Source organism: Centroberyx gerrardi, chromosome 14 (genome assembly GCF_048128805.1).
Source record: "Centroberyx gerrardi isolate f3 chromosome 14, fCenGer3.hap1.cur.20231027, whole genome shotgun sequence".
NCBI lineage: Eukaryota > Metazoa > Chordata > Actinopteri > Beryciformes > Berycidae > Centroberyx > Centroberyx gerrardi.
This window is the reverse complement of record NC_136010.1, coordinates 15136970-15153634: the sequence shown is the minus strand read 5'-3', so window position 1 is coordinate 15153634 and position 16665 is coordinate 15136970. Positions and strand designations below refer to the sequence as shown.

Sequence of the window (16665 nt, the reverse complement as noted above, 5' to 3'; positions counted from 1 at the left end):
GAGGGGTGGGGGGGGGCATACAGTACTGTATTATCACTGCTCTGCCTCTAGCTGCTGCACTGTATGTTTAGTGTGCTGCCTGTTATCAGTTCAGATGAGGCATGGGGACAAGAGTATGTACATAATGGTGTGCCTGTGAAATTAAAGAACTCCATAACGTTAGTGTTTTATCGGTAGAGTTAGTTGGGAAAGGGAGGGGCAGGGGGGAAATAATTTTATTTTTTAATTGTCTGTCTAGATTTATGATCACACAATCATAAAAAACGACTTTATAGGTTGTGGGGGTACAAAAAATTTACTTGCCCATCACTGAAAATAATGCATTATGTTAAGAAAATGATGGGGTAAGAAGAAACCACAACAATGTACGTGAATTATGTACATTTCATATCTGATATCACCATAAGAAAAAAATGGTTAAAAATCTAATGTTTTTACTGAGTTTTTGATACAGTCTTAAATTGTTTTATGAAAATATATTAATAAAGATGTACTACTATTTGTAAAGCCTCAAAGACCCTGTATATTCCCTTTTATTTTAAAAATGATTCAGCCAGGATTTACAGGATTGAGCTGGATTAAAGTTGATCATTTTATGTTTTCATTATTGATCCAAATCTTATTGGCTCTGTGGGTGATATATGTCAAAGAGCTGGTAAACTCACCATGCAATTTATAATGCAATATGTATTCAATATGCATTGAGATCATATATTGCATGTTATATTAAAAGAAATACTTGATTGGAGGGGCAAAATCAAGCTGGCCTTGCAGGGTTTTAAACTGGGCATCTCTTGACACATTGGTTTTAGAAGAGAAACCAAATGCTATGACCCCACTGATATCTATTCTGCCCTCTTTATGAAGTGGCAATGATCTTTGTCTGTTTTAAGCGCCCATATGAGTCCATACGTTAAGGTTAAGATTAATGAACATTGGCCAGTGCTGAATTTGTAAGTTTGAAGTATCCTACACAATTTTGTGTACGTCCCCTTATTATTTAGTATTTCTTGATACTCAAACATGTGAATCCAGATTATAAGAAGGGACCTATAGCATTATTGTAGCCTTGTTTTATTATGTCACATGCTTGACAGCATAGAACCAGGCTCCAATCAGGTCTATGGGTCTGCAAAAATACACAGCAAGCAAACCCCAGTGAGCCATACCAGTGTGATATTTTAAGAGAAGTGCTCCCTCTTTCTGGCATTTAGGTGGGCAGTTTCTCATATAAGGCTCTTTGTTTCTACCTCTCTTGAAGATGTATCTATCTATAACTATGACTAATATCTGCTGAAGGATTCCTTTATTATACAACTTGTGTTATGATGGTGTATTCAGGAGAGGTCAAAAACAATTCTATTAGCAGTTGGTGACGCGTTGCAGACCCATCAGAATGTTTTGTACTGATATTTGTACTGAAAATGTCTGTCAAGGAAGCGACAAACAGACATTTTCAGAACAAATAACAATACAAAACATTCTGATTTGTTGTCCACATAATACTAGAATGAAATCCTTCAACTGCCACGTCCTCAGAAAGCTTCTGGGATGTTGGTGGGATTTGTGTCATAATTTTAGCCATGAAGCACACTTTTGGTGGGTAGCACAGTATCCTCCTTGCTGCCATCCACAGTTGCTTTAGGAATTGGTCCAATTTTATCCGTGACTGAATATTCTTCCTTTTGCATCTTTAGACAACTGCAACATTACTGATGATGTTTGCATTCTCGAGCCAATGACTTCTAGCAAAGAGAGAGGGAGGTCTGTTGTATCTTTTCATTCCCATAACCTCTTTATAGACTCTGCATTACAGTCATTCAGTGTACTAGCTATAGTGGCTACAGGTTTTAGGTAGACTATGAAGAACCGTAAATGCCCACATGCATAAATCCCCAACAAGAAAGACCTAATTTTGCTTTATTGTCAGTGCTGTAATTATGTTATCTGCCCTCACCTCTCATTTGCTCTGTCTTGCCAGACTTGGTTATGATAACACATGATTGGTAATTATCAGGTATATTGCAAAATGAATGTAATTATATGTAATTATCATCTGTTTTATCAATTAGCCACGAACAATCTCACTGAGGGTGACCGACTCATTTACAAGAGATATTAGTACCAGAAGCCCTGTTTCCCAGAAATAGTATATGTGCAATCAAAGTTGTTAAAAATACACATTTCAATGGGGATACTCCATAACAAAAAGTCACTTTGACAAGGCATGCCTGATTATAGACCTTCATTAGTAACTTATGTACGTAGGGATATGTTTTTATTAATGGTCTCCATGAGGGATCACTTCCTGAATTCTATAATAGCAGCTGAGTAGTTTGACTCTACAAATGGAGCCTTACAGTAAGAGCAGCCAGTATTAGGTAATGAGGTTGTATCAAAACTTTGAGATGAGGCTTTCTTATGCCCCGCCACCTCCCACTCATCAACCTCCTCTTGCACTCATTAATAATGTATTGGGAATGAAAGTTAATGTATGTGATGAAATATGTATGAATTTTATGAGAACCTATGCAGAACTGACCTTTCAGTTGTTGATGTGTCTGATGCAGTGCACTTGCAAACCCTCTTCTGTGGTGGAAGCTTTGCAGCTCTGCATGAAAAAACCCCTACCTCTGCTCACCATGGCACACCACTTATCACCACTTTCAACATGTGAAATAAGAGTATCTATAGATATCTATACTAATACTTTGCTACAGAAACAGTAGGAATTGTTACGTATGCAGATTGTCTGCAAAATGTACAGTAGATGCATAATACAAGTATATAGCTTATACATATCTCTTGTTTTAGAGATTGGCAGAACACTAATCAAACCTTGTTTTTTTTTTGTAAGTGAGGTTATGATTTCCGGGATCATAACAAATTCTAATTAGCCACATAGCAATGCCAGGCCAACCTCTCAGTGCAAACAGGGGGGTAATTATTTCCCTTGCACTCTGTCATTGACACAAACTGTCAAATTATTTTAAAAGACTAATGATGCATCTTTGTATGCAGCCCAGTCATTGTGGAGGCTGTTAGCTGATCTGGTAGATCTGATAATTAGCAGTGCAGGTAACAGACAGGGTGTATGGTTGGCTGCGTAGTTAGGGCCGACTTCCCAAACTGCTGCTGAACTTTACCCTGGTGATGCCACAGATGGACATATCAGTAATAAGCTTCCTGTTGGAGGCCCAAAGCCCAGGAAATGTGCCACACAATTTTAAAGCATAATTATATTTTCAAGGAAGGAAGGGTTATGTTGCAGTATAATTGCATTAGATAATTATAAACAATCCATACCAAGTGTTTCACCTGATATTAAACAGAACAGAATGCTTCTTTATACAGAATGTAGTCCTACATCTGCAAAGATTCAGGATATGTTGTTGTGTAATGGCAAATGAACACAGGTGATATTGTCAATGTCACAGTTTGAGTTTAGAATAGTGTCTTGCTTCTCACATGTAGCCTAATGTAGGTAGGCCAAAATTAATTTTCAGTTCTGTATGTTTAAGTATGAACTGAACACACTATCAAATACACTCCTAAAGTTTCTGATAATGTGACATATGCAAGAAAACAAATAATGGGCCTGTTGTTCTTGACAAGGCAAGCTAGGGCAAGGGAAGACAGGGGGTTGTGGCCATTGTGCAATCTCATTTTTAAGAGGTGAATTTAATTGGTGAGTAACAGTAACACATTATTATGATTTAATTAGTCTAGGCTTGTATGGATTGCGTTAACGTTTTAGGCTATATCTATGGACAGTGCACTGGAAGTTTGCTAGTGGTTTGGTAACGTTAGTCTTGGTGATGACAGGTCTGTTTATGGGCTTATTAGCTGCATTGGTTGGTCTGTGTTGCTGTGTGGTTTTAGATGTGGAGTTTACGTGTATCACACGTAGATACCACTACTGACAACATTTACGGTCTTGGCAACAGTTTCCATCTCTGTCTCTCTCTCTTTCTCTCTCTCTCTCTTTTGTCAGGCGCTGTTAAAAGGGAAGTGTGTGTATGTGTGTATGCACGCTTATAGTCTCTTGCAGTACTGGAATTCCCCATCATGCAGTTAGGGCCCCACAACAAAATCTCCATGCCAAAATCGCTGCTGCCCACCAACAATGAGCACAGTGCCATCTTGTGAAAGAACGAAGTAACTTCATATGAATGCTCTTTAACTATCTGATACAATATGAGCCTGGTTGTCCTGAGCACTGAGCTGTCTGTTCAAAAGCACATTTAGTCATATTATTTGAATTGGATGTATAAATCTTGCATTTTGAGATAGGGTGGTGTGAAAGCAAGAGACAGGGAGAAACAGAGAGACAGAGAGTCCTGCAGTATCAGTAGATGGCAGTAGCATCACACCACGACAAAGGTAGAGATTAATAACATTTGCATGAAATCATCACATCTTTTGTACACAAGTAACAAATAACCTTAAATGGTGGTAAACAAAATACAAAAATGCTATCATCATTTATCATTTATATGCTGCATGTAGACAACAAGATCTTTGCTATTTGAGTTTAATTTATTGCATTCCAAGAGACACCATAACTCTATACATATAGGAATGAATAAAATATCACTGATATTTGCCGTTTACAGTGTATCAGCACTGAACTGACCCTCAATTAGTTCCCCTTAATAATAACACGTGTACTGCACTCTCTCGAGTCACACTTACAATTAGAAAATGTGATAAGTTAGAACAACTGTGAGACTCCATAATTCAGTCACAGATTTAGAAAGTGTAGACTAATTGCATTTTCCTCTTATCTCATAAATTGGATCCATTCCAGAGCCTGGATAAGAGTCCTTGTATTCAGTCAAGGAAGAACAGCAAAGAACCCATTCAAGTGAATGCTGTGAACTGTCAGAGGAACGAGCTAAGAAGTTGGGAGGGTTTGATAACCAGTGGGAGAAAACATGACAGATTCTGCCTAATACTGGCTGCTCGCACTGGCTTTCATGGTGTGTGCAGCATTTCAAGCTGCTCCACCTTAATGGAGCCTACTGCAGGGCTGTGGGGCAACAGTAGAAACTAGTCAAGTGAAAGGACATTAGGAATATTTGCATGGCTGTTCGGTTGGGCGTAGAGGGACACTGCAATAATAATGAGATAGCACCGAGGTTATGTTTAAAACCAGGCTCTGTCATGTCACACTGAACCACCCTCCACCTGATTTCCAAAGCTCACAGCTGAATCAACATGTTGTTGCCGTCTCCTCTATATTCGACACAATAAAGCGACAGCATCAGAGCCACTCTCCACATACCATGCAGCACATTCCACTCAGCGGTATGCGTCAAGGTGGAAACTCTTTGCTCATTCCGTGCAGTCCAGATAACACACAACAATTCAAAATAAAACTGCGAGCCGCCCAGTGTGCGCTTGCTGTACACCATTTCCACCTTTTACGGGCACTGTGTGATCTGCCAGTCTCGTGTTAGAACAGGATGTTTGCGCAAAGCTTTGGTCTCTGTGTCCTGCCTGCTCCCTGCTGGCCCGATGGCCAGATGGGTCAGTGACTGTGTAGATGGGGCTTGGCGGGCCCCTTCTGTTCTCTGTGAGGGGCCACTCATGGGACAGGAACCCCAGGGACCAGAATTATAGAAGCTGGATCACAAGGTGGGTAGATTGCAAGCTGACACACACACACACACACACACACACACACAAATGTGCATGCAGCGCACACACACAACCCCACACAGGTACATGCAGACATGTGTATTACATATTACATTATACTGGAGGAGAAAGATATTAGGAGGCACAATATAGACTGCAGATTAACAGAGAAATTAATAAAAGATAATGTGATTTTCCTTTTGTACATAATACGATAGAAGGCAGACCTATTCTCTTTTTATTGGATCAGACAAGCTGTTGAGGAGGGTTACATTACTGAAGTTGGATTTTTCTTACCATGTCATGTGGAAATTTAGTCAAGTCATCTTCAACTGTTATTGCAGCCCATTAACTCCATTGTGAAGATACATAATTGATGCCGCCTTTGGGTAGAGTTTAATCAAATGGAGAGTGTTCTACACTTCACAGACAACTGAAAAATGAGACACACAATCTTCAGTGATGTAGTTTGCAGTGTAAGACTATTATTCACTCTTTGAATTGATTTATTATAATTTGACTGTACACTTCCTGTACAGTCCCCGAGGCAAAACTCACAGATTTTATGCCATTAATGGTTGTGAATGGTGGGTTCATGTGAAGGATTTATGTGCCTGAATTAGGCTCAATTTTAAGATACGAGATTAAATAAAGGCGTAACACTAGTAGGCAGGTGTTGCCACTTCAAACAAACAAATTTATATGTGGTTTATTTTCCTGCTGTTCAAGGTTTTCCATTTCGTCTTTGTTTGCTGTATATTCCTCTCATTCTTCCACAACTATTCATTTCGATTTCGGTATTTTATTCCTATTCAAGCGTTTACTTTTCTTTGAAAGAACAGTGACTTGTGTGGGATGTGGAAATGCATTGTTTGTACCACGCTCCTTGAAATCAAGGGCTTAGCTCTCTAATCAAATTTCACAGCCAGCCAGCACTTATCTCTGTCAACTCTTGTTTAGGCCACAGACGTATCTGCCTTGGTCTAAATGCTCTTGACTTTTGCTTTGCCATGGACCTGTACCACGATTCAGTCTTAAAAATGTATCACTTCATTCTATGCATGTACAAGCTCATAAAGGAGAGCGACTTCTTTTATGCAGCCAAAGCATAACAAATATGCAACATATTCACAAGATGCATGTCAGCACGCACTATTTCTTTTCTCCATGAATGCCTTTTTTGACAGGGGAAATCAGTGTTGTAAAAATCACAACATTCAGAGAGCAGCAATTTGACGCACCTATTCAGCTGCAAATAGCAAAGAGCATTCGTCTCAGTCAGCCGTCTTAGTAACGCAGCAGTCAATTACATCCATGAAGTCAGATACGTGATTTTCCAATGATCGTTAAGCGGGGGAAAGACGAAATTAGTATCGAAGAGATGGGTGGGGGTGAGGGGGAAAGAGAGAGAGATAGATGGAGAGAGAGAGGTATAATGCTCATTACAGTAGAGACATACTAAATCCCCTCGACAAAGATGAGTGAAGATAAAGGAGGTGACTGAGCTAATTGTGTACTGTCAGAATTCATATCTCTAACGACTGTCAAATGAACAGATTTCAAATGTATTCTCTCCACCCACCAAGCTCCTCTCAGGAGTGGAAATGGTGTGAGAGAGAGACAAATAAATAAATACCAGGAGACACTAATGTGATGAGAATAATGCCTGGTCCCTTCCACTGATTAAAAATGCAATAACGTTGTGACACACACACACACACACACACACACACACACACTGTACAGCATCAGCAGGAAAAGCAGTAGCTTTGTGGATGCACAGATATATGAAATGGCACCCAGTGACCCTATATCAATTAATTCACTGGGAAAAAGAGAGGAATCTTTTTCTTGGATTGCTCACACCCAGCGCAGCAGAGCGATTCAGCTGTGAAGCCTGCTCACAAAACACACTCATTATCATCCATTAGATGATAATTACATGCAGTGCCAATGAGGAGATATGGATGATGCGATTATTGTCTAACCAATCACTATCTTACCACTAATTCTTAAATCATAGGAAAATATGTGGTGGCAACAGTAATTGGCCTGATATTTTCTATATGAGCGTATGATATCAATGTCATATAATCAGAATGTGGCGGCAGCGGACGACCCCGCCTTCTTGACAATTTCTTGAGGAGAGACAATAGAGAATGGAAGAGATACAGAGACAGAAAATGACAGGGAGAAACAAAAGCATTATAAGGAGGTTTTGAGCTCAAGAGGCAAAGAAAAAAATAAAAGAGTGTCTTTATCCATTCTATGTTATATCAGGCCTATATCAGTTGGTCAGTGAGGGGAAGCAGATAAGGTTTCACTCTGGCTGGAGTTGGATAATTGGACATTTATGGAGAGATAGGAGAGCCCAAGGCCCAGGAGCCATGAAACAGAGCTAATCTGGACTCAGCATCAGTAAATTGTCTGTGAAAGAGCGCATCAGGAGTTCTGACAAGATAAGGAAGGCTTTCCTCAAAGACAGAGCTGGACCAGACTGACACGAAGACTGAAAGGAAAGAAAGAGTGTGCCGTCAGTGCTGTGACTTGTAGATGTGACACTAGTCACCGTCAGGCATACGCATAAATGTACGTTTCATAGAACAGCAATGTCACTTTGTCATCTAAATTGGGTCGTACAGGCTTCGATTCCTCGCATAGTTAAGACAGTTTTGACAACCTTGTAAATGTCTAGACAGCTCCTAAAAGAGCCAGAACTACGGGCCGGCCCGTACTGTGTATGTTTTAAGAGGCTATAAAATCTATTGTTCAACTTCAAATGTTCCAGGCATAATAATCTACAGCCGACAGTAGACAACGATTTTGGAACATTTAAGTCTTCCTGCCTTGCTCTCAGTCGGCCATGATTAGTTTCCTCCCTTTGATGTTCCCATGATGCTCCCAGTAGACTGCTGCCTACAGAACAGGTGCATACTGAGCGAGCACTTATGCATGAGCCTTAAGAGTTCAGATCTGGGGTGGAACATGCCTCTCATTGTTCCAAAGGTGCAAGATGTTATCGAAACACGCCTTGTTTTAATGATCAGATCTTCTTTTGTGCCTTTCGAAGATTGCCTCTCCCCAAGTTGCATCTTTTTGCTTTACATCGAGATCCTGAAGACTGTTGCTTGGGTTGTTTCATATTTTTCTTTTTGCTGAGCTACAAATCTAAACTCTGTCCGGCCCCTACTGATTACTTGCACACAGACACTGACACAGGCAATTCATTTGGTGGGGGAGAGGCTAGTCTTAATTGGGCATAAGTGGGATTTTTCTTGGCTGTGCGCGAGAGAAAATGACAGACTGTGCGTATGAGAAGTAAAGACCATCTGGTCCCACAGGAGCTGAGGGAGTCGCCAGACAAATGGAAAGAGAAACAACAGAAAACCTGTGTGGGTAAGGATCTCGCTCCCTCCCTCTCTCTCTCTTACGCAAAAGCACCAACACAAACAGAACAAAGGAATCAGCATCTCTTGGTTATATATCATTTGCCCATGTAACAGCCTACAGGGAGGGACTTACCGGGTGAAGAAACAAAAGCCCCTCATGCATGCCCTATTCATGGCATGTTTTTATATAGTAATCAATATTGGAAATAGTAACATTCTGCTTTCAGGCATGCACAGGAATAAATAGTGGTTAGCTCATAAAGGCTAGGTCATCAACAGGACAAATTGATCTGACATCTATATTATTCATGTAGGGGGTTGGTGGTGAGGCTGGGAAATGGCAAGAGAGCGAGAGAGCGAGAGAGCGAGAGAGCGAGAGAGCGAGAGATAGACAGAAAGAGCAAAGGGTGAGTAAAGGAGTCAGCTAGTGGACATCCTCTCTCCTCCTCTCCCAGGGCCTCATCTCCTCTGCTTGACAGCGCTGCTCACTGAGCTTGCTAATGTGCCCTGTCATGGGGTGAGACAGTAAACGAGCACATGACATTTTCATCAGTTTACAGAAACCCATAAACAACACAGTGATTAATGGTACTTATTCACACGTCAGTGTAAACATGCAATGCACTCTCCCACTGAGAAATACAAACATACTCACACACGCACATGCATGCAAATAATTATGATATACTGGCTTATTTAGTTGTATAAAAGATAACAAAATGATTTTATTACATGTTGATAATTCGACAGACATCACAACATACTTGCATGATTGTTCTGATATTAATGTTTTCCACACCATTAATTAGGCATAATGTACCCAGTACGAAACTATATAAAACAAACATGCTTGCAGATACAAGGGGGGGCAATTTAACAACAGATTAAAGCCATATTCTGTCATGAATGAAGTTCAGATTTGGTAAAGAAACAAATAAACCGCAGAAGGATGCTTAAGCTCATTATCATTTTCAGAATTTATTTCGCTTTTTTTGTTTACATCAAATAGAACAGACATACATTGGCACATGCAATGTGAACACTTTGTGGTGCTTTTCATTACCATCCAAAGCCAATTGAACAAAGACTGGATATCTATTTTTGTACTCCAAACATGAAAATACTCTCAAATATTTACAAAAAATATAGTTACAATGCCCATCACTCTAACATAATTATCTGGGTTAAATGACTGATTCAAGTTGATTTCATCAAAAGAAAATAATGTGGCAGAGCTTGCTATTCAAGGTGATTAAATCAACTCCAGCTTGTTGAAAGAAAAAGAGGCACAGAAGAAATCACTTATAAACAATACAAAACATAATTCAGATAATGGGAACTCCAAGAGAATATGGCTTTAATGACATTTCAAAAGAAAATATCTTGAAAACAGATCCACTGTCCTGTCCTTTTTCGCGGTGGTCCTCGTTCAGAAAGACCCCTTTAGCAGGCAGGTTGTTCTCTGTCAGAGAGAAGGACAGGAGGAAAGTTTGAACCCACAGTTTGGTTCTAGAGGCCGGCCCAGTCTCACTGGCCTACAGCTGTGCTCGTCTCTGTCAGGACTCGTGTATAATGTCTTGATGAAAGTTGGACGCTATCCACAGTCCTGGAGTGCATAGGTAGGTAGTGCTGGGCTGCCTGCCCTCTCTCCTGTTTCTGTCTGTCTTTCTCCGTTTCTCTGCGTCTCCTCTGGTGCTCCCTTCACTTTGCCATCACAGATAAAGGACAAAGAGCATTCAATTCAAGCAGATCAGATCCTGAGGTTGTTGTAACTCACGTATGTTTTCTTGGTTGCTTGACCTGAGAACAGAGACAAGATGATGGTTTACTTTGAGCACTGCTGTCAGTTCACAAGCACAGGCAAAGAATCATCATCCGCCTGGTACACTCTGCATACTGTGCCATGCATTCTTATCACCAGCTGTGTGCAATCAGTAGCAGCATTTTCTGGACTAGTGTATCATTTCAAATCACTAACGCCCCTGTGTCAAACCTTGGTTTCTATTTTCAGATGTTAACTAGCGATAAAAAACACAAACACCACACAAGTGGGCACCGAACAAATGCTAGGCCATGCAATGTGATCCCAGTCTGGATTGCCATGGAAACATATCAGAATGTGGCTGAGTGCCTAGGTAGTGTGTGTGTGCGTGTGTGTGTGTTTGTGTGTGTGTGTGTGTGTGTGCATGTACGCGTGTGTGTACTGCACCTATGCAGCGTTATCCCTCCTGTCTAGCGGAGAAGGTCGATGTACATTGTGTTTTCTTAAGCAGAGGCATTGCTATAAATTCTCAATCTACTGCTTTAATGTTGCCATGGTGACCATCTCCCATGGGCTATGCAATTAAAGTCCTACCACTTCTTTACAGCCTCATTTTGTAGTCTTGGCCAGCAACTATGATGAATAAAACATATGTAAATGTACAACGGATTTTTGCTGTTAACCATAAACAGTCTTCAGGAAAAGATCAGTCTTTTAGAGCAAAATGCTGTGTCTGTGTGTGTGTGTGTGTGTGTGTGTGTGTGTGTGTGTGTGTATTTGCTTGTATGGGATGCAGACATATACCTACACTATCGTCTTAACTTTCAATATCGATAGCTGGATATTCATCTCATTAGATCTGGTATCATAATTTTTCTTTCTTTCCTTGGCCTGCTGTTTGTGAGGTTAGATTTCCTCACCACAATATTCATTGTTCATGAACTGAAATTGATCTGAAAAGCATGAAGTCATCCACACATGGCTGTTTTGGATCATTTATATCAGGATAATTACTACAGGGACAGTAGGGCAGTCCAATATCTCTGAATTACAGGGTAAATCCTCCCTTCTCTGAGAGGCATAATCATGAAGATATTAGGCCATATCAATACCAATGTAAATCTGCAGTGCTGCTAATGCTCTTAATCCCATAAATCATTCTGAGTCATCTCATACAGGGCTGATGGGGCCTGAAAGGGAGGTATTTGGCGCTCTGATGGTTACAGGAGTTGACGGACAGTCTCCAGGGACGATGGAGCCACAGTTCAGGTTTCGGGGCGGTCATGCACATAAATTCGCCATTAATAAATGTCACTTCCACTGCCGCTAAAATAGAAGGGCAAGAGGAGGAGAGAGGGAAGCAGAGAGGGGAGACAAGGCGAGAAGACATTCGTGTAGGAGAGACAGAAGGTGAGAGACACGCAGAGCAGATGACACGGTACACTTTTGGGAGGGCCTCCTGGAGACCGGGCCCGTCAGGGCTGAGCCGCCCTGCTTGGGGACTTTTGATGTGCTGCTGCGACAGCTGTTGAGGTTTCGCCCTCTATGCAGAACGTGTTCGCTCGATGAGCCACATGTGTGACTGGCAAGGATGTGCTCCCTCTCCCCCAATACACTTACATCAGCTCTCTGACTTATGTGTGCATAACTCACACGTACAGTCACACACCCATACGCACATTGAGACACACACACACACACACACACACACACACACACACACACACACACACACGACACAAGCTCATTCAGCTCATGACAGATGAGTGTGACAATTGCTGGATGTTTGGAGAAATTCCCATGAAAGCCTGTCATCTCATCGTCATAATTCAAAGAGGGGTTCAGTGGTGCACCTGTTGGTGCCGTGATCGTGCTATGTGATTAGAAGCGATGCGGGAGAAGAGGCCTTTGGAGCCTGTGATGTGTGATTTGCATGAGCTGTCAATCATCTCTGTCTTCATCCTGACAACTAGAGGAGAGCACAGAGCTCCCATGGCAACATGGGTCTAAAATCCAGCTATGGCAGTTCTCAGGTTTTTCCAAACTCCTTTCTACTGTTGGTGTTTCTCACCCAAAACACACACAAACATTCTGATTTGGACTATATCACCCAACTATGGAAGTACGGCTTCCCCACTCTAGTAGTAATACCCAGTATTATCTTTGCTAACAGGATCATGCCTACTGTTTCAGATGAAGGGTGGTGTGAATAACACACAGCTACAGAGACAGATTATCTCCTTCCTTCCATTCGACACAGCCCTGCTTCTTAAAATCTCTTCACAGAGCAAGCCCCCCATGTTCTCTCCTGCTTACTGCTGTTCACTTGGGCTAAAGGTCTAACCATACATCAGGGAGGGAGATAACAAGGTCCCTTCTATAGGACGCGCTACATACTCTCTACCCAAGATGTCACATAATTAAACTACTAGAATGGAACAATCTAGGGAGAGACTGGAAGTATAAGAAAGATTAGAAAGACATGCCATTCAAGATTCTAGGGAAAATATAAAGATATTTAAGAGCAATCGAAACTTCCAGACTTTCTTGTACAGAAATATATGGAGCTCTCAGCTCCCGGGTCTCTTCCTGCTCTGTGTCATGGCCTCATCTCTATAAATCCTTTAACTCATTCTTGGAGAAACAGACTGTCACTGGGCCTACTGTAGTATGACTCACAAATAGCTCATATGAAATTCATGTGCATATGATGGTGGCTTTCTCAGGCTTCATCATGGCCAATGTGACTAACTCTGATGCATAACTTGGACCTAACATGGAAAAGCAGATACATTGCGAGAGATGTTTTTTTTTTTGTATTGTACTGATCTTTGCATTCAGAGCTTTACAATAGGATATTACATAATAGGGGTCTATACATTATTGTTGAAATGATTAATTATTATATCAAAAAAATACATTTTGATCAAACTTTTTCTGATGTAAAATGGGTCTTTTCTCACGCTTGTGATTGTCTCATTATTTGGCAGGGTGACTTACTCATGGGGTCAGTGGCGGGGTTCTCACACAGCTCGGTCTTGGCCTCTCCGTTGGGCCTCTCGTTGGGCTTCTGGGACAGGCGTGATGACATCGTGGCAGCTGTGACCACAGCCTTGAAGCTACGCTTCCTCTTCTGTACATTGAGCTCAGGGTGGAAGATAATGATGTACACCTTGGGCATGTAGAGCATGCCCAGTGCTACTGAGGCACTGAGGTTCATGGAGATGGTCAGGGTGGTGGTCTGGATGTACAACTGGAAGGGAACAAAGATAGGTAAAAGGTGATTTATAGTACAGATAGAAATAGCAGCGAAGATATTGAAAGTGGGCAATTCCCTTTGTATCAGGTACAATATCTTATCTGGCAGCTCTGTAAGTCAGACGAAGAAAGAGAACAAGGCTGGAGGAGCATTTTAAACACTTATCTAGAGGAAGTCAGGAACAAATCAGAGCCATTATGGCTAAACATTTGAGGCCAATTATAGTACTCATCACACTGCTGTGGGGACAGTGATGAGGCACAACCTAATAATAATCATAGCCCGGTAACAATATCTGAGCATTCAGCCAAAAAACTTCACTAGTCATTGTCCTTTGGTCAAGAGTGTAGACAAACTTCCTGGTCACAAGACCTATAGTAGGATATGTTTATTTTTCTACTGATATAGCTTCAGATGACCTGGAAGTTCAGCTGAAGAGAATGAGAAAATGACTAACAGCATTATCAGACTTTTATCCATAGGTGGTCTGGATATTTTCTATGTGTAGCTGTGGGGAAAAGAGCAGTCATGCATATGGTAACATAATCCAACAGCGTTTATTAAACCCTGACCTGCAGCTACTCTGCCAATACGGTTCATGCGTATTAATGACAACAGCAATAGCATCACCATGGCTTTATCAAAATATCCCCACATGGCCTCCTTCCTCCCAGTGTCTCCACTTGGACCCTTGGCTAGATTGATGGACTAGACTGTCAAGGGAGGCCCTGCCTTTGATATGCTGCAGTCACCTTTCCTGTCCCTTCATATTAGGAGTTTCATCTAACCACTGAAGCATTCATCATACCAATCTACCGGCTCTGCACTACTATTACTTACTACTACTATTACTGTAGCCAGGCCTTTTTCAATGTAAATTCCACCTACAGTACAGTAGATGAAGATGGATTAAGAACACATACAGTATACGGGAAGGCTTGCCGTTTCTCTCCGCAGCTCTGGCAGCATTTGAGTGCCGCCTGTGAAAGGCTCTCACTGTGATAAGTGGTTTAAGATCATTCATAAGACTGTCATTCATGTGAGCCATAAGCAGGTACATTTTGTTAAGTGCTTTCTCCACGACATTCCTTTTCATAAGTTACATAACACCTTTCACATTGTTAAGTTAAAACTCTGCGCTTACATAACCTTTGATCACACTATAATTTAGGTATGCATGGATTTTATGTGCCATTTTTAAAAGGCAGTGATTTTGGAAGCCAGTAATTCAGCATACCTGCAAGAGGCTCTTGTTTTGCTCAAGGGTCTTGGAAGAGAAAGAACCACTTGTAGAGGGACATCACTGTTTCAAGAGCAGACCACCGAATCCACCTAACTAATCTATTGTACTTGAAAGCATCAAATGCCACTTATATGCTTTTCAGTCAGCCACTGGTAATGCGGATGGGAAGAGGATACAATTGTAAACACATTAGCCGTACTGTATATCTGCATAGCAGTGAGACGCTCCCTGAATCAGTGAGAGGAAGAAATGTCACCATTTGCATAGTTTTTCTTGGTAAATAGCACCACTGATGGTAATTCCTTTCATACAAGTAGAGTCATTTACATGCCAGTCATGCCTTTGTCTTCCGATCTCTGCCAATCATTCAAATACCCAATATCATCAACATGCCAATACGCTCAATTGCCTCTCTCGCTCTCTCTTTCTCTCCCCCCTCTACTCTTTCTTCCTCTCTCTACCCCCTCCCCTTTTTTTTCTCTCTCTCTCTCTCTCTCTCTCTCTCTGTGGAGCGACATCAGAGGCAGTGATCTGGCTGGCGCACCATGCATTAATAACCGTATGAATATCACAATGCTCGTATCAAGCGGCTCTTGGTGCTCTCCGTTCTGTGTCACTCTAAACTGAGGAGAATGGAATTGTTGTGCGTGTTCTAGGTGTTGGTGCCGTCAATTTACAGTGTTTGTGATTGGATATTGGGACAGCTGATCAAAGCCTGCGGTAGAACATGCTTTGTCATATCTAATCACCAGAGAATCTCCACCCTTTGCTATGTTTCCATGTTTGGTAGTCGGTAACCTGTCTGGTATCCATAGCAACACTACGGAGTTTGCTGCAAGCAACTAAAACACTGCTGGAATAAGCGTTTAATGAGATTCTGATACCTTATACACTGCAATGCTGACCCTATCAGAACTGATTTATTGACCGTGCAGGAGAGTTGATTTGGGAGCAGGCACACAATGGGGATTCTTGCTAATACTCATCCCACACAAGCAAAACCATACACACCAAAACGCATGTGTATGTTTGCACTCCCGCTAACACAGGCACACATGCACAAACACACACGTACACACACACACACACACACACGCACACACACTCTACAATCCACATCATTTGCCTTACTGTCCAAGCTCTTATCACTGAGACAGGGGGTTTTTCCAATGTGCTTCTGTATGAGCTTGACCCAAATTCGTAGCCCTCTCACCCACCACAAGAATGTTTAGCTTGTCACAGAACATTTATAATTAATTCCTGTTGCTTTAACATAAATAAATACATGAAGTCAATTTCACAACTGCTTGGCAACTCTCTATTTATAGCCGCAGTAATGATTTATTAACATCCTCATCAGGAATCAAAC

The 16665-nt window shown here is 41.4% G+C and overlaps 1 protein-coding gene across 2 annotated transcripts in view; it reads right to left on the bottom strand.

Moving 5' to 3' along the window:
- Positions 1–10782: 10782 nt before the first annotated feature.
- The window catches only part of LOC139928276 (metabotropic glutamate receptor 7-like), a 50094-nt gene continuing 44211 nt past the window's right edge, over positions 10783–16665 (bottom strand). The window contains exons 9-10 of one of the 2 annotated variants that reach the window (XM_071920753.2): positions 13795–14047; positions 10783–10832 (exon numbers count right to left, since the gene is read on the bottom strand). In XM_071920753.2, the coding sequence (XP_071776854.2) occupies positions 10783–10832; positions 13795–14047 (303 nt within the window). The remainder of the gene's footprint in view (positions 10833–13794; positions 14048–16665) is intronic. The other variant, XM_071920755.2, reaches the window with a different exon arrangement.